General features: G+C 37.2%; 1 protein-coding gene across 4 annotated transcripts in view; it reads right to left on the bottom strand.

The window, feature by feature from the left end:
- Positions 1-305: 305 nt before the first annotated feature.
- Positions 306-21919, bottom strand: part of TGFBR1 (transforming growth factor beta receptor 1) — a 33953-nt gene continuing 12339 nt past the window's right edge. For 3 of the 4 annotated variants that reach the window (XM_015854836.3, XM_085540085.1, XM_085540083.1), the window contains 6 exons: positions 20288-20518; positions 12938-13105; positions 11779-11935; positions 7130-7254; positions 6358-6488; positions 306-4266 (listed from right to left, as the gene is read on the bottom strand). In XM_015854836.3, coding sequence (XP_015710322.3) covers positions 4141-4266; positions 6358-6488; positions 7130-7254; positions 11779-11935; positions 12938-13105; positions 20288-20518 — 938 coding nt within the window. In that variant the 3' untranslated portion in view covers positions 306-4140. Of the gene's footprint in view, positions 4267-6357; positions 6489-7129; positions 7255-10503; positions 10645-11778; positions 11936-12937; positions 13106-20287; positions 20519-21919 lie in introns of those variants that run through there. The other variant, XM_085540084.1, reaches the window with a different exon arrangement.

Here is a 21919-nt window from a genome sequence, read left to right as displayed (position 1 = left end):
TTATATCAGTTAAATTCAACACACACTGATTTTACTGGCTATTCTGCAACACATTGAGGTTAGCTGCTCAAGTCTTGAAATTCTCTTGTACATAAATTTAATGGCATACATGAGATGATTTGCTTCAGTGTTAGCAAACCCCTTCTTAAGATTTTAACAGCAGCAGAAATTCCTTCAATGAAGAGGAATTCACAGGTACCCCACTGTAAATCCACACTTTGCCAGTTCAGAACGTACCTCTAATGTCTTCCCCTGAAAAACAATTCAAACATTTTGAGGGGAAAAAAAAAAAAAATATATATATATACACACACATTTTCACTCCTTTAATCTCTCTGTTGTAGTGTTAGCACCTAATGTAAGCATCCACTCTTCTACTGTCATCCTATTTACAATCCATTGAAATGTATACTCTAAAAATACAATACATTTTCAGAAATGTAAAGGGAAATGCACAGTTTTCTAAGGTTTAAAAAAGTGACAGTCATCTGTACAGGATCATCAAATTTATCATCCAAGAAATAAAATTTACAAGGCAGTATCCATCCACACAGCTATGTAAAGGGGTAGGTGCTACACTCAAAGCAGCAGACTTGCTAATACAATAAAATATGGAATATGAAAGTGTTTTGGGGCATGTGATAATACACTTAGTACCACTGAAGCTAAAAACTTAGTATTAGCCATATTCTAGAAACGTGTACCTGCAAATCTGGAAAATGTTCTGAAAATATTAAGCACTATATACACGAGGTAAATGTACCTTGGCCTTTTAAGAGGTAATTAGAGTTTAAAGCAACTGACAGTGATTTTTTTTTTCTTTCTTTCTTTTTTTTTTTTTAAACATAAAATGATTAACACCATACAATCATTTCAATGGAACGATATAAACAAGGAACTAACTAAAAGCTGGAATTCATGGCAATCACATTGAAAACAAGTACTGAAAACATAATATAGCCTCTTCTTTGTTTGACACCTTCATGTTCCCATACAGTCAATGTTTGTATATACAAAGTCTTTCTCAGAATTACAGGTGAGACCACAGGAGGGTGACAAGTATGTCGTCATGCCCAGAAAGTCAGCTTGATAAACATCTCAGAATTCCAGCTTTCAACATTAAAAGGTCCCTGAAGAAGTCCAGCATTCCAAAAGCATTATTTTGGGCTTTTCAGCATTAGAAAATTTTCAACACTCTTTATTCTACATGTCAGTATGCATCCACATGATCGCCGAGGCTTCCACTGCTACTAAAATATCAAACTGATTGAATCCATAAAACTTAAGTGAACATATAATGTACGTATATTTACAATAAACATTTGCATCAGTATTCAAACTGTTTTGGTATATACTTGAAATGATATAAAATTAGTATTTTGAATGCTAAAATAATTTGGTCCCCCTGGATTTCCAAGAGCAGATCCGGTGATAATAAAATCTTAATTTAAAAAATACTTATGTGTACCTGTGTCCATACATATAAGATATGATCTTGCACAGGCAACATTTAAAGTTACGTAATATATACAGACACAGCCTTTGTAAAAGGTGTTCAGTTTTTATAATGTAAAAGAAGAACACAGCATGAAGTTGTGGTATCCGAACTGAGGATACATACATATCCATTCAGAATTTTCCTGTACTGCATTCCAATATGAACAACATAGTTGTTCTAAAATAATATTTGTAATGTCACACAGTATTGGGTGTCCTTCCCATGGCATGATGTTTCTAAATTATGAACTATACCATTGGTATCTAAGGTAAAGAATCAGGTAAAGCTATGACAAACATCAAAATTTAACATAATTTAAATAGGAAGTCTTTAAAATTAGTATGGAGCAAATAGTACGTCTTCCTTTGATGCTAACTTGTTTTCTGTATGCACTTTTCTGCATCTATAGGATGCACTAAAGGGGCATTCCAAATAAGTAGAATGGAGAAATCAGTTACATTTGGTCATTTTGTTTAAATGGTCATATTTGGAAAATTGGTCATTTGCATAAAGGTAGTTTAAAATCCCTATGTGAAGTCATTTTGGTTTAACTTTGATAGTGTCCTGAAAGCAGTCATGTCAAAAAGAAATACAACACATAAGCATGACAGTTGTATGAACATTTCAACCCAGCTGTTATCTACTAAGAACTTCTCTTTCCTTGCATTCTGTTCTCCAAACTCATCCACAGTGATGGCTGAAGAAAGAATTTCATTACATGCAGTTCAAGCTCTGCTACTTTGTAATTCCCACATCATTTAAACCCATCTCCAAGCAAGCATTAAGAATGGGAAACTAGTCAAGACTTAGCTAACACTAAGCCTTGGCCAAGACTTTTGCCACCTACATAGCCTTTTCACTAGGATCTGCCCATCTTACTGCTTTTAACAACTATGTATCACAGACAAAGCAGCAAAATCTCAGCTATGCTACTATTAGCAATCACCTTGCCGTCCCTACTAGCTTTGTGAACAACCTTCAAGGGGCTGTATGTTGAAAAACAAAAAGAAAGCAGAATTAAGGTTGCTGTGTATTGCTTGCCAAGAACACTTCTGGAGAGTAAAAGGTTAACTGTTAGTTTATGTACTAATTACCAGGCACTTTTACAAACAGAAATCCTGGTAGGCACTAAGGAAGTCAAAGATTAACCAGACTTTTCCCAACAATGCCACTGAAACTTATCCTGGAAGGAACAATTTTAAGAAGTTTCCCTACCCGCATCCAGAAGTTGGGCAGGAAGGAATTCAATTTCTAAATAAGTTTGTGCAGATGTTGTCATGTCCCTAGAATTTCAAGCAAAGTTTAACTAAAGCCAGGCACATTCTTTTGTATTCTTATGATAACACAAACCATCTTAAGGTTTGTTCTTCTAACTCTGAAGAACACTGATAGGAGTCCTCTGGTATTTGTATCTAAACATCTCCAGCTCACTGGTTTCTATAGCTCATCATTTTCTTTTCATGTGACACAAAAAATATGCACATAAGATTCACAGGCAGCTTCTAGCTTTCTTGTACAAAATCCTAAATAAGTCTCCCTAGTCACAAGCACACTTCACGCTCATTTAATTGCAAATATTCATGTTTAAGCCTAAAGTTCACAGAACTGTGCAGAATATACGCTTCTATTATTTAATTTGATGGGGGAAAATAACCCTTAAGGTCATCTTAATTTTCTTGCTATTTTTCTGAAGTAGATGGGTGCTCCAATATTTCAGAATTACCACATAAAATAAATCTTAAATTATGACTCATCACTTGACAATTACAAAGTGTGATAGTGAACTGACGAGTTTACAATTTGAGACTCATACACTGGTTTAAAGAGTTAGATTTTGGCAAAACTCAAGGTATTCCACGAATTACAATACTCGCTTGGCTGAAATGAGTGTTAATTAAATCTCAGCTAGGGAAAGGAACAGTTCATCCTTGGAAATCAAAAGTACCATGGGCTTTGTGCACTTGCTGGTATGCATTAAAAGACTCAAAAGCAGCACTTACTGATATAATACAATCTATCTTAAAGGCAATGTAGTGTTTTGGAAATATGGAAAAAAAAAACCAGTAATCATGTCTATAGTTGCATAATTTATGTTCCCCACTACTGAATGAGGTCAATTTGCAAATAAAAGTAAGCATTCAAAAGACATACAACCTTAATGGGCAGCACAGCATACTCCAACAGTACATTCAAAATCTGAATCAAAGAACTGTACCAGTGGTTCAGAATACTCGATGTACCAGGCCGGAATAACATTGCTTAAGAAGCCTTCAATGCACTCTAGAACAATACGATGAACCACTTCCATTTTAAAAGTGATCTTGTTTTCAGAACAGCTTACTAGAAATTAACACCAGCTATGAACTTCCCAAATACAAAATTGTAGGTTAATAGAACTAGTCTACACGATGTTTTATAAGTAACCTCAGAAAGAGGTTCATAGTGCACAGAAAGGACCCAAAGCAACTGCTTAGCACATCCACAGAAATCCTAGTAAGTGACGTTCCTATGAAGTATTAAAAGGCAGCAATATCCTTCTGTTCCCCCAGTGAGGTAGAACAATTAACCTTCTTAACACGCCACTCTGGTGCAGATATGGATTTTTACAGTTTTTTGTTTTGTTTTTGGTAGCAAATCCAGGATTACATCTTTATCCCTTCCTGTTGACTAAGTTGTGACAGTGTTTTCTTAATACGCAAAGCTGTTAGCCTAGCAGCTCCATTGGCATACCAGCATTCCCGCATGATTTTTGCCATTACTCGTAATGCCTGCAAAAAAACACAAATTATTACATGAATTTCTGTTCCCATGTAACCTCTGTTCTGCTTTAGCCTCCTACAGTACATATTTCTAAAGTCTACTGCCAGAACTGCATCAACATGCTGTATAAGAAAAGTCAAATTACTGAAGATTTTTTTCTTGTAAATAAGAGAGCACTAGTATTATTCAGCACATGCAAAAATATTTTAGCAACATTTAATAGCTTGTCTGTAACTATTTTCTGAACTATTTTCATTAGAGAAAATACACTAACTGTGCTTCAAATCCAGGTAAAAAAAAAAAGGAAAATAGAAGGCACTCAATATTAGCATAGAAGTGCTTAGTAGCTGAGAATATACTCAAATACTTTCTCAACCATAAAGTGCTTTTCAAGGAGTTAGTTAAATACATAGCAATCCAGTTCTTTTTGTATCAGGTACTTGACTCAAACCTGAACTTCACAATATTCTGAAAACTTGGAGCCTTTTTATCCCACAAAACCCCATTTTTTGAAATTTGTAAATGCTATTATCAAGACACAATGGAAAGAACAAAAATTAATGATGATAAAAGTGATATACAAAATTTTACACTCAGAGCAATATGACAAGAAATTGCTAAGTGGATTTGCAAGATTTGAGTGGCAGTGTGTTTAAAAAAAAAAAAAGATTTTGTAGCCCATGGGTTTGTACTGCCTTTCTCTCCTAGCTGCATTCTGTTGCCTGATCTTCTTTCTGAGGCCTTCAGTATGTATTAATTTCACACATCCTGCAACCCAATTACGTCTTCCATCTAATGGACATCACATTGCATCAACCTCTTCTGTTATAGCTTCTTGCAGTTATTCTCCTATGCTCTGGCCCTTGCAAGCCTTGACTACCAGAATAACTCATTCCAGTATCAGATAAGCGCATCTGCAAAGAGGCTCAATCATGAGCACACATATCTCAGTTTTGTATTTCTGGCTTATACGATTCTCAACTTCCTGTTGACTATATTTCTATTTCAGTAATTGCAAACAGTACAAATTCTGAGAGAGATTGAGTATTAAGATCATCACAGTTTTGGATGAAAATTCATAAAGATGTTTACTATTTAGGTCAGCCTAAATTCTACAAGATATGCCTCAATCAAACAGGGGAAAAGACACCTAACTTAGTTCCAGGCAGGCTTCAGATAAGGCAGGACAGCACTGTTGAAGATGAGCAGTACTGTTGTGCTGGCAGAATGCTGAATTAAAACTATGCCTGCTTTTAAAAAAATTTACTAGCCAGCCTAGCTATAGACCAACTGGCACAGACCTAATGAGAAGCTGTTCTCATTTAACAGCTCAGGAAAAATTCCTCAGGAAAATTTAAACATTTTTCCTCATTAAATCAAATGTTTTTACTGCCTCAGTTCTGGGATGATCCTGACAGGCAACTGACTCCCAATCCACAGAGCTGCTAGTTCACTCACAGTGGACTGGAGAAAGAAAAACAGCAACAAAACCTGAGGAAACACCATGAAACTGCAATAAGGTAGCTTCACGCTGGATGTCAGGAAAAGGCTCTTTACCACAAGAATGGCTGGGTACTGGAACTGGCTCCCCAGGGAATTGCTCATGGCACTGAGCCTGCAAAAGTTCAAGAAGTGTCTGGACAATGCTCTCAGTCATTGTCTGATTTTTCAGGGGTCAGGACTTGGACTCAATAATCCTTACCGATCCCTTCCAACTCAGGATAATGTGTAATTCTATGATTCCAGGAAGATTAAATGTATCCTAGCCAGACGCTGTACAGCCTCCTATTAAGCTGTTTATTCACAATCACACTTCCCAAAAAAATGTAACTGATACTAACTTATGTTAGCTTCACAATAAGGAATACTAGAATCTTCCAACACTCTGTAGAACATAAACTATTCACTTTTGTAGGACTTCATTAAACACTTAAGTATAATCAAAGTTCAAGAGCATTCAATATAGCCATGATGATTACAAAGAAAATTTTCCAAGAGACAACCCTTCTCCCTTCCACAACAAGCATAACTTTTAAGCTGCTGAAATCAATACAAGCTCCATTGTTCATTGAAACAGCTTTATATAAGTTAGCCAGTACCTCACAGCTCTGCCATCTGTTTGGGATATTGGGCCTTAACTTCTGCTCACAAACAACTTTTTTCATTTCTTCAACAGAAGGATCTGAAGGAACTAGGTCATAATATGGCAACTGGTAATCTTCATGGATTCCTGTAATTGGTTGAAAAAAATATTTTTTAACTAACACTGAAACATGCTCTCTACTTTTTACTTATGGTCATTATTGGTGTCATTTTATTTTTCCACTTTTATTTTTATAGAAAAAAACACATTAGAATCTACAATAAAATTCAAAAGAAAATCCTTAAACAGACCTGTACATTACCTTTGAAGAAATACTGAAACATATGTATTTGGAGTAGATGAAAGCTATGTCACATCTTTCATATGCTATTCTAAAGAAATCCTTTTTGGAAACATACAATTTTGAATAAGCTGTACACTTTGCCTACACATATTACGTTTAAGTCTTAGTTGTGGTGTTTGCCCCTTGATCTCAAGGGCCCTACTCTTTTATTTTCTCTAGGTCAAAAGTTTTAAAGAAAAAAAAAAACCATAATGCAGGCAAGACTATTTCCCATATTCTTCAACTGGTACGGTTCATTATTTCACACAGAGGTGGAATTGACCAGATATCACTTACAGGTTTAACAATTAGAGAATTTTTTTAGAGTGTTTTTAGAGAAATTGTGTAAAGCAAGTGTTTTTAGAGAAAATTGTGTAAAGCAAGCTTCTGCTTGTAAGGATCTTTAAATTACAAAATCTGAGAGAAAGTAAAGATTGCTACATACCACCAATTGAACATCGACGAGCAATTTCCCAAAATACTAATCCCATTGCATAGATGTCTGCTCGTTTGAATGACTCAAAATGTTTCATATTTATGGAATCATCTAGAACTTCAGGTGCCATGTACCTATTTGCAATAGAAGAACAAAAAACATTTGATTTCATAAATAACTCCTGTAGAAGAAATTCAGTGCTACTGTTCAGCTCAAAAACATTTATGTGGAAGAGACAGAAATAATTCACTTTACAAAGATTAAGATGTTCAAAGTTTTGGCATGTACATTTACAAAAATAAATAAATATAGCATTCAAATAAACAGCTGTAAGATTTAATGTAGTCCTTAAATAGAATTTATGAGGGAAATTTAGATTTGATTACTAAAAGAATATATACTTCACAATTTAGAACACATTAAAGATAACTGAGTGCCAATTTAATCAGCAAGTGAGTGAAGAACAGAGAGCCTGAATCATGGAACAACTTGGGTTGGAAGGGACCTCAAGGACCATCACGTGTCAATGCCCCAGCACATACAGGGAAACAAGCTGCTAAATCAACTATTAGATCAGATTACCCAGGGCTCCATCCAACCTGGCCTTTAATGCTTCCAGGGATGTGGCATCCACAACTTTTCTGGGCAACCTGTTTTAGCACCTCACCACTTCCCCCTGACATCTGATTAAAATCTCACTTCCTTTAGTTTTAAACTGTTCCTCCCTACCCCTATGTACCTGTGTGGTTTCTCTCATTTTTATGAACTCCTTTAAATACTGAAAGGTTGTAATGACGTCTCCCTGCAGACTTCCATTTTCCAGGCTGATCAAGCCCTTCTCCTTCAGCCTATCTAGTCCTTGGATCATCTTCATGGCCCTGCTCCAGACCCTCTCCATATGCTCCACATCTTTCCTGTGTTGGGGGCCCCAGATTTGGATGCAGTACTCCAACTGGGGCCTTGTGAGGCAGAATAGAGGGAGACAATCACCTCCCCTGCCCTGCTCGCCATCCCTCTCCTCTGATGGAATTCAGGACACCACTGGCCTTCTGGACAGCAAGTACACACTGCTGGCTCGGTATTTCATCTACCACAGCCCCTAGGTCCTTCTCAACAGGGCTACAAGGCTGAAAAGTTTCAATGTTTCACAAAAGACAGAGCCAAAAAGAAACACAGAAAAGAGTACCTTGGAAAGAAAAAAAGTAGGATTTCCTGAGAGTGTGCTGACGCACAGGGGAAAAGACTTGTGGGGGATAATACTAAAAGGTAGTTGTAATGTTATATGGAAGCTGAGAACACCTGCTTCAATAAGGTTATCCAACCAAAGACCTTTCATTGTAAAGAATATAAATAGAAAGCAATAAGCAAAGGAATAAGGGGGAGTAAGTAAAACGTGAAAAGATAAACAAAATGAGCCATAAACTTGGTAGACATGTGGTAACAGAGACAGTAATGATGACTAAAAGCCTCAGTCACTGATTGATGGGCTATTAAGAAACTCCAAGCATAGCTCTGGAGAAGGCCAGTCTGGACTTTTTATGTGCTAATAAGTGTGGAAACAAGAGAAATATAAGGACTGTGGATATTCATGCTGTACTCTGGGACAATATGAAACTTATTAAGCAATATTAAGGAGAAGGGAGCCCAAAAGGAGTAAAACTGAGGGAATACATAAAATGACCTAACAAAGTGGCCAGGTGCATGTAAACATTTGCCAGACAGTCTGCTTTTCTGACCAAGCCCTGTGTCTTTCTGCTCATTGCTGTCTTATTAAATCTTTTTTTTTTTTTTTTAAACTACCATTCCATATAATCTAATTTGCCACCCCACACTGCACATGTGCTCCAAGGTCTACAGTCCACAACTGGAAACAGGTGTGATTCAGAGCCAATAATGGAAATCAGACCAGGGATGAAGGTGCCACTGGGCCTGAAGTCTATCAGCTAGAGAGGAAGAACATTCCAGCAACTGGAAAGGGAACTACATATCCTAGAAGTCTATGGAGCATACATCTGGAGTAACAGGTCTCGTGGGAGGAACAGTATGAGTGAATTCCAGGCCAGCAACTGCAGTTAAGCAGTGGGTGAAGACATCCCTGGGACTGGGTTGCCAGCAACTGGAGCAGGTCATAGTCATGCTGCCAGTGCCAGGAACTTGAGCAAATGAAAGTCTCTGCTTCAAACACCGGAATGGGGACCATGGGCCACAGGGCCCACAGTTCCAGCTGACAGGCACCAGCTTCTGCAGGACTGGGATGAGAGAAGCAGAGTATAAGGGCTATCAGTGTCAGAGACTGAACACAGGACTGCAGGCAGCAGCCCCTACAGATTCAGTGTTAAACTCATGAGGTCTCAGATAAAATAAAGCATTCGTAAAAGTTTCCTGGAAACAGCCTCCATGTCTCGTAGTATTTGATTCTTCATGATGCAGTCAATACACCTTATCACAAACCAACATGCATTTCATATACAGGTGTTTGTTGTTGTTGCTGTTTTTTTTTGTTTTTTTTCTAAAGTAAATCCAATTTGGGCTTCGTGCTCTGACAACCATGCTTACAAATTGACCTAATAAACATTCCTTGCAACGGAAAATCTTATAGAGAAAAAGAGATCGAATACTGTTTATGGTATCTACCTGAAGGTTACCTTTAATGGTAGTACTTAATGTTGGAAGATTAAGTAGCATGCCAGTGCAGAACTCACTGAGTTAGTGACAGCAGCCTGTGGAAATGCTGCTGGAAAGAACAAATGATATTTATCTGTCAACAAAGATCATGGTATTGCCTTCTCAATCTGGTACAGGTCTGGAAGATAAACCCAATATCTAACATTTAGCAGCATCGAGTGCATTTTCCCACATCACTGCCTCATCAGTCTTAAGCTGATATACTAATGAAGCAGGCAAACAGATGACACCAAGGCTCTCTGCTTTAAGGATAAGGGAAAAAAGTACAAACCAAAATACCACAACCATGATACTAGTCTGTTAGGCATAATCTCTTACACATGCACTGGAGACTGTCTCATTTCTGTAAGTCATCCTAGGGACAAGAATTTTAACAGAAAAAGCTCAAGAGGCCTGTGGTAATTGAGTTGAATTTATACCCTCAAGGAAGAACAGAAAAACAAGGACATCCTCACCCCTGAAAGTGTGACTTGTAAGAGGAAGCTTAGCTTGCTCTCTAGACTGTATGTTTTACTGTAGATCATCACTGGAAAAATATTAACTTAGTCAAGTCTTTCTAAATTTGCATACAGAGCTTCCATGCAAAGAAGAGATACCAGTACTGGTATTCATCAACTGAAGTAAAGTTGTTACTGAATAGGTGCAAGCTGAGCTTTACTATGGAAAAATAAGTGAAGATGCAGAGTTACTTACCTAAGAATACACAAGAGGGAGGAAGAAGGGACCAAGCCTTTTTATGAGAATGTACAATTGTCAAAGAAGTGACTAAAGTCTAAAGTGGGCAGTGGACTTAGTCCTGATGCTGCCCATTGCAGAAAGAGAGCTGCTACATCTTCAACCTTGTGAAGAAGCATGAGGCAATGATTAGTGAGGATTTTGAGGAGGAATAATTCCCAGTATTTTGTAATCTAGCAGAAATTCAGAAAGTAAATCATCTGACAACTTGTGTAGCATTTTTAATTTGGTAAAGGAGCAAGAATAGCAGAGCTTTAGAATGAAGTAATCTCAGCAATGTAATCATCAGTAAATTAACTTGTATTTAAAGTTCTGAAAGCTTTGTTCACACATACACACAGCATCACTCACTAAAGTGGAGAGAAAAAAATAAATCATTTTTAATTTAACAATCGGAGATTGGGCAACATCAGTACAGAATATTCTCCAAGACAGCTAGAGCACATGGCTGAATTTAATATTGCATAGCCCCAGATCACAGGGTTTCCACACATTTCTCAATGACAGATTTTGGTACAAGTAGCATTACTGATCTAACACTGAAGCACTTAATTGTACGCAAGCACAATTATACATTTCTCAAGTTACTCTGAGACTGAGAAAAATCTACATTTCCAAATTCAGAGGTAGACCTTTAAAAAAAAAAAAGTATATTGATTCATCCATTAATAATTCAGTTTACGCAAAGATCTTTAATTAATACAAGATCTTAAGATATTGTATTTGTCTCAAAAATATAACTCCATGAAAGTCTATATTCAAGACTCTGCACTTCGTTCTACCATGTGGGCTTCAAATTTGAAACAAATCTCTGCCCCTCAAAAATCAAGCAAAACTGACGTGCAAAAAAAAGCACACACCTTTTACTTTCACTATCAGCATCCTCTTACATGTAAGCAGATGGCAAGAAGGTATAAAATATAAAGACAGAGCAAGTGAGATCTCTACAATTGTTATTTCTGAGGTCTTCTAATTGTTTTAATACATATTTGTCCTACTGCATTTCTCATATTTTCAAGCACTTTATATACATGCTAGCAGTAGAAGCCAATAACCAACGTGTGCTTTAAATACAGTATAAATCACCAGCTGAATAGTGTGCAATAGAACTCTACTCGACACTGTTTATATTTACTTGTTACTTAAGTTTGTAACTAAACAAACAATCTTCTAAATGGAAGAAAAAGCAAAGAATTTTATTAATAAGACATCTGATATATCACACTAATAATTTTTACCTTTTTGTTCCTACTCTGTGATTGGGGGCAATGTCAATTGTGTCTGTAGCTGAATCATGCCTAACTGCCAACCCCAGGTCTGCAATGCAGCATGTTCCATTCTTTTTTACCAATATGTTTTTTGATTTCAAATCTCTGTGGGCAATGGCTGGTTTTCCTGTAAAGAAAAAACAAAAATAACAGATTTTGTTTCAAATTATAGAATTCTTTCCAGATCTGCTACTTTGAACTCTTCCTCAAGATAATCCCTGAAGTAATTCATTGTGGACCAGCTAGCTGACCAAAAAAGTGCACTAAATGCTTATTTTATTACTGCTCCCCTCCCTCACACTATGTAAATATATACAGTGCATAAGTACTGCTTGCTGTCAAAAGACTTATCTCTTGAAATAGATCCATAATGCTGCCACAAATCAAAACTAGGCACTGCTTATGTGTATTGTATGAAAGAAAATTACATAGTCATAACACCTATAACTTACATCATTGTTATATATAACTTCTGTGAAATACTATTATATCACAGAGGGGAAGGTTAAAAAAGACCCAACCCCTGAAAGCCTCAACAGATCACCAGTTAAGAAGTTACAACAACTACCAGTAAAACTAGAAACTTTATATACGTATTAACAGTAAGGAGGTTTCTGACAGTTTATGCTCTATGTAAGCTTTGAAGGAATCCAAAATGATTTTGCAGTAGTAATACAAGAGCAGACATTTTAGCATGTAAAGGAACATGGCTGGTGGGTGACAGTTGAGAGAAAGGCTGTGGTAATCAAAGAAAAGGGGATAAGAATACTAGTATAAATAATATACTTTCAGAAGCTCACCCCTTTTTTTTTTTTTTTTTAATTAAGTAGTGGAATAAAAACTTCATTTTCATAATTTCATATTGTTCTCAGTAGAAGCAGATACTGAAACACACTGCCTACATCAAACTGAGATTTTATTTTAGTTCAGAAATTGTTATTATAGGTCCAAAACAAACTTTTTAACTCAGCTGCTTGAAAGATTGCAAAAGTAGGCAGCTGTCTGCCAAAAGCTATTCTGAGAGAATTCAATGTTCTAGTTAAGACAACTACAGTAGAAAGAGCTAAGCGTCATTAAAAAAGATTGGATCTATTTAGCCATGTAACAGACTGAACAGTTTTAGGATTACCTTGTGTGCCTACAATTTCCATGTGAAGATGAGCAAGGCCACTGGCAGTAGACAAAGCTAGTTTTATCATTCCTTCCACAGTTACTGTATACCTGTTCAGGTAATCAAAGAGTGACCCATGTTCATGATAATCCGACACCAACCACAACTGCGTCCATGTACCATTGTCTGCAAAACAACACTGGCATGAATACCATACACACAAAAACGCACCCACAGATCCCACTCTTATATAGTGCTTAGGAATTAAAAACTTTGTTTTGTAATCTCCATCGCTTAGACTTCAAGTTTTTACTTCCATCCCCATAACACTTAAATGCCTCTTTGAAGGGCTGGTCTTACTACGCAAAACAATGAACAGCTTAGGTAATATTTATTTATTTAAATTAAAAGGCAAACTGCAGAAAGCAGATGTTGCTATTGTACCTGCTTAGGGAACAGTATGAAAGCATGATGCAAAGCTAATGACACCAGTACCAGTCCAGTTTAGTACAAAAGTGTCCAGACTACCGATAGGAAAAAAACCCAAACCAAACCAAAAAAAACCTGTCTAAAAACTTCTGCAAGTTTATTACATGTGTCTACAGCTGAACTTGCTTCATTTCTCACTGTATTTTAGCTTTACCTAATTATTTAGGGAATTAAGTGTTAAAAAAGAAAATAACTAATTATCTCTTGCCCACAATAATACCTCTGTGCAACTATGTGTTTCCTCATAACTCTCAGTCTCTCCCTATTACCCATCCAGCCTCAAAATGTGACACAATGTCGACAATTATGACCAGCCATTGGATTTTTCTCCCAGAGTGGAAGCTTGCAAGCAGCAATCTGATGTTTTATTGCAAGTCTTAACCAAATCCAACCAACAGTGACCTCAAAGTAGCTGTCCAAAACTGTGGTTTCCAGGAAGAATGAACAAAAAAAAGAATGAAAAGCACCAGTTACGAGAAAACCTGTTTGCTGTATGATTTTCCACTGAACACAAGCCAGCCAGACAGGCTGTAATACATTTGCAAATGCCTCAATATACAAAAAGCGACAGGCAGGAATCCAGTTGTTCAAACCATAAAGTCACTAGACACAATGTCTTGAAGTTTATCTACAGAAAGAAGACTATTTATTAAGTCAAATCATGGGGAAGAAAGGCTTTCTGATCTAGCAGGCTGAAGTACATCCACAAAAGAACAGTCCTGCAACTAAGCAGGTTCTCTGATTAGTTTTTTGTTAACTAAAAGCTCTCAAGACAAATCTGAGGAGTATTTTTATAGCTACTTTTGTGGCTATATTTTGTAATTAAAATTATAAAATTGTAATTGAAGACTTCTATTCCAAACTACACAGCCATTATTCCCTAATAACAGGTGACAACACAATACAAAGAACATAATCTGAAGAACAGGAATAAATGAATGCAGAAATTAGTTCCTATCATAAATATACTGCTGACCAAACTGAAAGTTCTGCAGCTTCTTACATTTCTTTTTTCTTCCTCCAATCTCCTCAAAAACACACTTTGCTTAGAAAAGTCAGAAGCACAATATGCCACATCTGCAGATCAAAGACTACATATATTTAAGCACTGTTGCGTGGGTGAGAAAACTTTAAAACACTTCCACTTGTGTGTTTCTAGATAGGCCAGAGTTACCATTAAAGGAGAAACTACATCAATAATAATGCATTTTTAAAATAACCTGAACATTTCAGAGCAGGAAAATAAAAGCCTAATTTACATTAAATCAATTCTTAAACTACAAAAAGAATTCTAGCTCACCACATTCACAGTTTACTTTCAAATAGGTATCACACTTCACTGAATCAGTTTCACAGAACGATTAGAGAAGGATAAACATTTACAGGCACATAAAATGTTCTTTCCAATACATACATTCAGTAAACTATAAAAAGGTGTAGGAGTTCAAAATGAAATAACCTAGTCACAAGTCAGACCATCTCACTTTTATTGTACTGCTTCACCAGTTATATTCCCACAGTGACTGAAACCCTGCCTGGCCATTAACACATGCATGGTCATACACATAGCCCTTGACTCATCTTCTGTATTTCTTATGAATGGGATTTCTCACTGCGTGTTTAAGCTAGACAACAGTAAGTGCAGAATTTAGCAGAAATACCTACGAGCAATTTAGTTTAAGCTATCTACTAGATCTACTACATTGAAGCAGATCTTTCAAAGATGCTAGTTTATGAAAAATGACCATTGTGTTGAGCCTAGACTGTACTGTCTATGCACAAAGTTTTTTTCCTCTGTTCATCTAAGGAAGAGAACATATTTCTAATCCATTTTCTTTTGTACAACTCTACTACCTACAAAGTGCAAAATCACAGAACATCCTAAGTTGGAAGGGACCTACAAGAATCATCACGCCCAACTCCTGGTTCCACACATCTCCTATGGTTTAAACCATGTTTCTGAGAGCACCATCTGAACACTCATTGAACTCCAGCAGGCTTATGTCATGACATGGGAAGTGTGGTACAGTGCCTGACCACCCTGCAGGAAAGAGTCTTTTCCCAAACCCCAATAAGACCCTCTCATGATGCAGCTCTATGCCATTCCCCAGGGTCCTGTCACTGCCATCAGACAGAAGATATTGGCACCAGCCTCTCTGCTCCGCTCATAAGGTAGCTGTAGGTTGCCGCAGTGCCTCCCCTCAGCCTCTTCTCTGGTATGAGCAAACCAAGGGAATTCATCTACTCCTCACAAGTTTCACTACAAGCCCTTCACCATCTAATAGTTTTATATCCTCCTTACATTGTAATGTCCAATACTTCACATAGCATTTGAGGTGAGGACTCACCATTTTAGAGCACAGCATGACAATCTCTCCTCTTAACCATCTGGCAGTGCCATGGCTGATGTGCCCCAGGATATAGTTGGCCCTTCTGACTGTCAGGGCATGCTGCTGACTCAGATTCAACATGCCATCAGCCCAAACCCCCAGATCCCTTTCTGTGGAGCTCCTCCCCACCTCTCATTCCTCAGTCTATACATTTATTCATGGTTATCCTGTCCCAGGTACAAAAATACAGTGCTTACTCTCCTTCATGTTTATGTGGTTGGTAGTCCCCCCCACACTCCAATTTGTCAAGAACTCTGCAAGGCCTCCGCACCCTCTCATGGGAGTCAGCAGTCCCTCCCAAATTAGTATAATCCGCAAGCTTACTTAGTATACCTTCAAGCTCTGTACTCAAGTCATTAAAGAGAACTGGCCCTAAAAGAAAGCCTTGCAGAACCCCACCAATGACTGGCTACCAGCCATTTAGTGTAACCCACTGGGCCTGACCATCAGTCAACTGCTCACCCATCCCATTATGTTTTTGTCTAGCCGCATGCTGATTATTTTGGATACTGAGAGAAATAGTTTTGAGAACTTTACTGGAACCCAAAAATATTGCATCAACTGGTTTTGTCTGGTCAGTTAGGTGGGTAACATTATTATAAGAAGCAATTCAGTTTTGTTAACAGGATTTTTCTCCCACAAACCCTTGCTGACTGTAGCCAATGACTGCACTTCCTTTCAGATGTTTTTCAGTAACTCACAGAATATTCCCCATAATTTTGCCAAGCACTGAAGTGAGACTGACTGGCTTGTAATTACTTATCTTATTTCTTGATCTTCTTGAAAATTAAATCAATGTTTGTCTGCTTTTACTTAGCTGGCACTTCTCCAGATTCCCAAGACCATGAAAAAATAACTGAAGGCTGATGTTATTTTTTGAGACCCATCTTTAAAGAACCAGGGATGAATTAGGTCTCATGGATTAAAATGCAGCCAGCTGAAACAGCAAATCCAAAACAAGGTCAGAGCTGTCTGGGAGTTTATTGTGAAGACAGTCAAAGTGCTCTAACTCAGGGCTCCAGGGGTTCCAGATGTTCACTGATGCTCAAGAGAGTGGTGATGAAGGCTTTGAACACCCCTGCTTTATCTGCATCCCTATTTGTAAGGTATCCATCCTCACCATGTAATGAAACAACATTATCTATGAACCTCCATTTGCTGCTGACACATTTTAAAAAGCTCTTTTGGTCGTTCCCCATAGTACTGGTCAGTGTCAACTCATACTGAGTTTTGGACACGCAAATTTTCTCTCTTCAATGACAAACAGCATCTCTGTATTCCTCTCAGCCTTATTTCCATTGGCTGTACATTTTCTTTTCCCACTTTAGCTCCAGAAGATGACCTCTGCCCTGTCTGACTTCTGACATATTGGAATTGTCTGTTACTGTTGTTTTTAAGAGGCAACTGACAGACCTGAATATGTTCAAGAACAGTTACCAGGGTATCTTGCCAACTTGTTTCCCGAGCAGCCAGAAGCCTGCACTCCCAAATCTCAGATAGAAATTTTGGTGGCAGTTTTCCTATCAAAGATTTTAAACTTGACTACTTTATGGTCTCTGTGGCCAAGACAGACACCAGATACAACTTCATTCAAAAGACCGTTTTTGTTTACAACTAACAAATCCATAGGCACCATTCCTACTCAGCTCCTTTAGTACCTGTTGCAGAAAGTTATCATCAACGTGCTTTAGGAATCTTCCGACCTGTTTGTAACTGCTGCATGATATTCCCAGTTAACATCTGACAAGTTTAAATCATCCATAAGGACAAGGGCAGCCAATCCAGAAGCATCTCTCATTTCCTTTAAAGAATCATTCACTGATGACATCGTTGTTGCTGCATGGCCTATTATAGGCTCTCACACTAACAATCCACTTTACTCGAGTAAGGATGAAGGGATAAACAGAGATTCTCAACTGTGTCAATCAGCTGTGAGCTGTCTATAGTCCAGCCCCTTCCTCACACACAGCACTGCCTTTTGCATTACTTGCCCTACCTATCCCTTCTGAAGACAGAAGAATTGCCCACTGCAACACACTAGTCCTAGGTCTCTTCCAAGCAGGTGTCACTTATTCCTATGAGATCAAAGCTCTGGGACAGAGCCAAGACTTCTAGCTCCTCTTGCTTTATTCTTCATGTTGCATTGCACTGCTGTAAAAACATTTTAGATGCAATTCAGTGTGCCCAGCACCTTGCAGAGCAAAATGAAGATTATCATAACCGTGCAGCCTTTCAAATACTGGCATGCCATTCCATAGTTGGTGACCCCTTTCTCCCTCTGAATCTAGTTTAAAGCTTTATAAATCAGCCCTGCTAACTCCAGCAGAAAAAAATTCTTTCCAAAGCCCCTAAGAAAGGTGCTTCCCTTCAGATGCCAGCAGGGCTGTTGGTGTACAGGAAATCCCATAATCAAGGAACACAGAATTCTGCTGGTGACTCCAGCCTTGAAGCCATGTATTGACCAGCTGGATCTCCCTGTTAAATACTGTTTCCTGCTACTTGAAGGACTGAGGAAAACACTACCCGACCCTTTATCCAATGCCCCCGAGGCCCTAGTGTCCTTTCTGATTGCTCCTGGACTTCTTTTGGCTGCTTCATTCACCTTAATATTTAATGTTTTTACCTACCTGCCAAAGGAAAAAAATAAAAGCTCGACTTCTTACCCTTTCTGAAAGAAGCCTTTTTTTTGTATTATGTTATGTTTGAGGCCTTCCAGTTAGATTCTAAACAAGCCATGGTCATACATACAAGCTTACACTAATATTATTAGACATAGACAAGTTAAAATACAGCAGTAAGAGAAGTGGAGTTCAGCTTTTAGATGGAAACCACTACTGTATCTTCGCCTTAGTCAATCTGACAAGCTATACATTTATATTTCTTTAGCAATATTGGAAGAATACAAATTACCATGAATTTATTAAGTCTCATACTGTTGACAGTATGGTTAATTATTACTTAGTGACCCTGAATATTCTGGTTGCAGAGTAAACAGCATCTGCCATGAAGTTCTCAATTATACAGCTCACATTGTCAAGTATAAAAAAAAAAAAAAAAGTAGTTACACTCAATCATAATTATATGCAGTAGCACAACCTTCCATGACAATGTAACCTAATTTACCTAATACAGACAGTATGATCGGGAGCCTCAAGCAATATCAGAATAGTCAAAAATACTGCAAGAATCTAGGTATCTTCTTGGAAACCAATTTAAGAGAGTTTAATAATTCCATCCATCTGTAAGAAACCTTCTGAAAACATTTTAAGATCAAAATAACTCTGAAGCAAAAAAGTTTATTTCACAAGATTAATAAAATTTGAAGTTCTAAATAAAGAATCTTTTGGATTTGATTTTAGAACACTGATTATAGAATGTGAATTGCAAGTAATCTTCACTGTAGACAGTCTCCTCAGAAGTATATAATTTATTACCAGTGCTTTAGCAAACCTAAGCAACCAAATTTCAATTAAAATTAAATGCATGTCTGTCCTTAAGCCAAACATTAAGTTTTAAAAATTTGACAGTACTGCTGGGTAATGAGAATTCTAACCCCAGACTTATGCTCCAAGTCAAATATTTAAAAAGAAGCTATGAAATCTACCTAATTGCTCATGCTCTCTAATATCCTGCAGTAGAAAGTATCCCACTGAGCTTTGAAACATTACTTTTTTGAACTGAAACTTTTCTCCTTGAAGTGAAACAGCTTGACACTAAGAGAGTCATCTGATTAACGAATAACATGTTGCTTCTGTAAATTATCTAGACCATCCAGTCAAATGCCTTCTTCCCCAGCTAAAATCAGGGCTTCAAACAGAACGGCAAAAACATTTCTCAAGAGCAAGGTAATTGTACTCATTCCTCTGCAGTACATTGCCTAATATTCTTAGAAATAGACTTACCATGTAAGACAGGCTGATTGACCAAAGCTAACTTTTACCTAGAGAAGTACAGCTTTTAATTAAGGCGAATGAACAGAAGTTGAAGTTTTTTAATGCATAAATTTACCTAGAAGTATGTAATATAACTTCAACTTACTTACAGTACAGACACAGTTATTTCTAGAGACAGCTAAACCCAGGGAAGTCATAAGTACTGGGAACAGAAGTTCCTGCCACTGCCTGCACAGTACTGCAGATATCTAGCACATTTTAAAATTGGGCATCAAACAAAACAAATAAAAACAAATAAAGAAGCCACTAAAACCCCAAACTACATGCTTAGGTTGTTCAAAACAAGTCAATACATTGCCTCAGCAGCCTGTGGAAATTATACCTACTTAAGTAGGTGACCTTTTTATTTATTTAAAAGATGTAAAGATGTTTTCCAGAAAAGATAAAATGTAGGTTTTGATTATTAAACATGTCAAATCAAGTGTTCAAGTAACAGTTTTTAAAAAATTCTTAACTGCATTATTTGCAAAATAGTTTTTATAATTATAATTCTGAGAATACAACAATTAGCAAAATTAATTAGTAACATCTCTAACCTTTATTGTCCGCAGCTATGAATCCAAGAATGTTTTCATGTCGTAGCATAACTGTCTGATAAATTTCTGCCTCTCGAAACCATGAGCGCTCTTCTCTTGAAGAGAAGATCTTCACAGCAACTTCTTCTCCTCTCCATTTCCCCCTCCATACTTCTCCAAAGCGACCCTTACCAATACTTTCTTGGAGTACTATAGTTCGTGCAATTGTCCTTTGCACAAGTAAAGGTAAACCTAAAAAGAAGATACAAAGTTAAATTTAAACATCAGCATAAGCACTTAGCGTAAGAACTAATTATATTAGTATCCATATGCCATTGAGATATTTCTCTTAAAATACTAAGTTTCTTAAGATTTTGACAACTTGCTGAGAACTTCTAACAAGCATATAGGTAAGATGTTGCCTGCAATCATAAAAGCCAACAATACAAAAACTGAAACTCATTATGCTACCAGTTGCCTTTACAGTGATTCAAAGGAAGGCACAGACTTTCTCTTTAGGAATTTGGAATGGGACACAGATGAACAACAGACAGTGACAAGACATGAAACACAATTAAACGAAATACAGAACATGAAACAATTGTGAATAAGGATGTTTTTTCTTTCTTAAGGATCTGCCCATAACTCTCTTGGCAAAGCCACTCAAGAGCATGTCTGCCAGTAGTCCACTTGATTTCTTGCTAGACAAGACCTGATCAGTTTCTAAGTTAAAACATGCTAAAAGCAACGCTGTCAAACACTCATGGTGATACCCAAGTACACTAGCAGCCTGTTAGTACTATCAAACACCTCTAACAACTGAAAACATCCTTTTAATATTTTCCCCATTTCTGAAGTCACTCTCGTGCACTTCACTAGCATTATACTTGAGAAAAATGCTTACATTCATGCAGGTTTTACAGCTTCAGAACATCTACATGCTTTTAACTCACAGCACCTCATAACATGCTGCTGTAAACTTACACAATAAACAAGAAGCACTGGCATCCCCATGCAGGGTGGGTTTTTAAGTCTCTTGTAACTAAAAGGCTTCCTGTAGAATTCTGCATTGATACTATGTTACAAGATGAATCCATCAGCAAAGTTATCTGCACACAATAAGGTCTTTTGATATGGGGTCATTTCACTTATATCAAACACCTGAATCTACAACTCCATAATCACTGTTCCAGTAGCTGACAGAAGAACAAACACATATTCAATTTCTTTAAACTGCTGAAAATGAATCACAGCTAAAAGTCTGAATAATTATTTTCCTTCTATTTCTGAATATTCTTTGCAAATAACAGCACTAGAAGATTATCTGGTCAACAACATTACCATGCCTATGCCTCAATCTTTGATAAATGCATATTAAATCATTTTAGTATACAGAGAAGTCCCTTGAGAGTTTCGGATCTAAAGGCATTTCCTGAATGAGCTGTGTTGATAATTTATGTACTTCTACATGAAGAAAAAGAAGGGGAAAATGTGCTGATAGAGATCTAAACATTTCAGGTACAACAGAATTACTTGTAGAGGGAAAAAGTCAAACCACTGCTGCAAAATAGCTATCCTCAGGCCAATTGTATTGGCTGCTCAAACTGCAAGTGCTTATCTATGAAGCCTAATTTGTGTTCTTCATTAACATAT

The sequence above is a fragment of the Coturnix japonica genome, chromosome 2 (assembly GCF_054131305.1).
Source record: "Coturnix japonica strain WE chromosome 2, WE-NBRP24, whole genome shotgun sequence".
NCBI classification, from domain to species: Eukaryota; Metazoa; Chordata; class Aves; order Galliformes; family Phasianidae; genus Coturnix; species Coturnix japonica.
The sequence above is the reverse complement of the archived record's forward strand: the minus strand, read 5'-3'. Positions and strand labels throughout refer to the sequence as shown.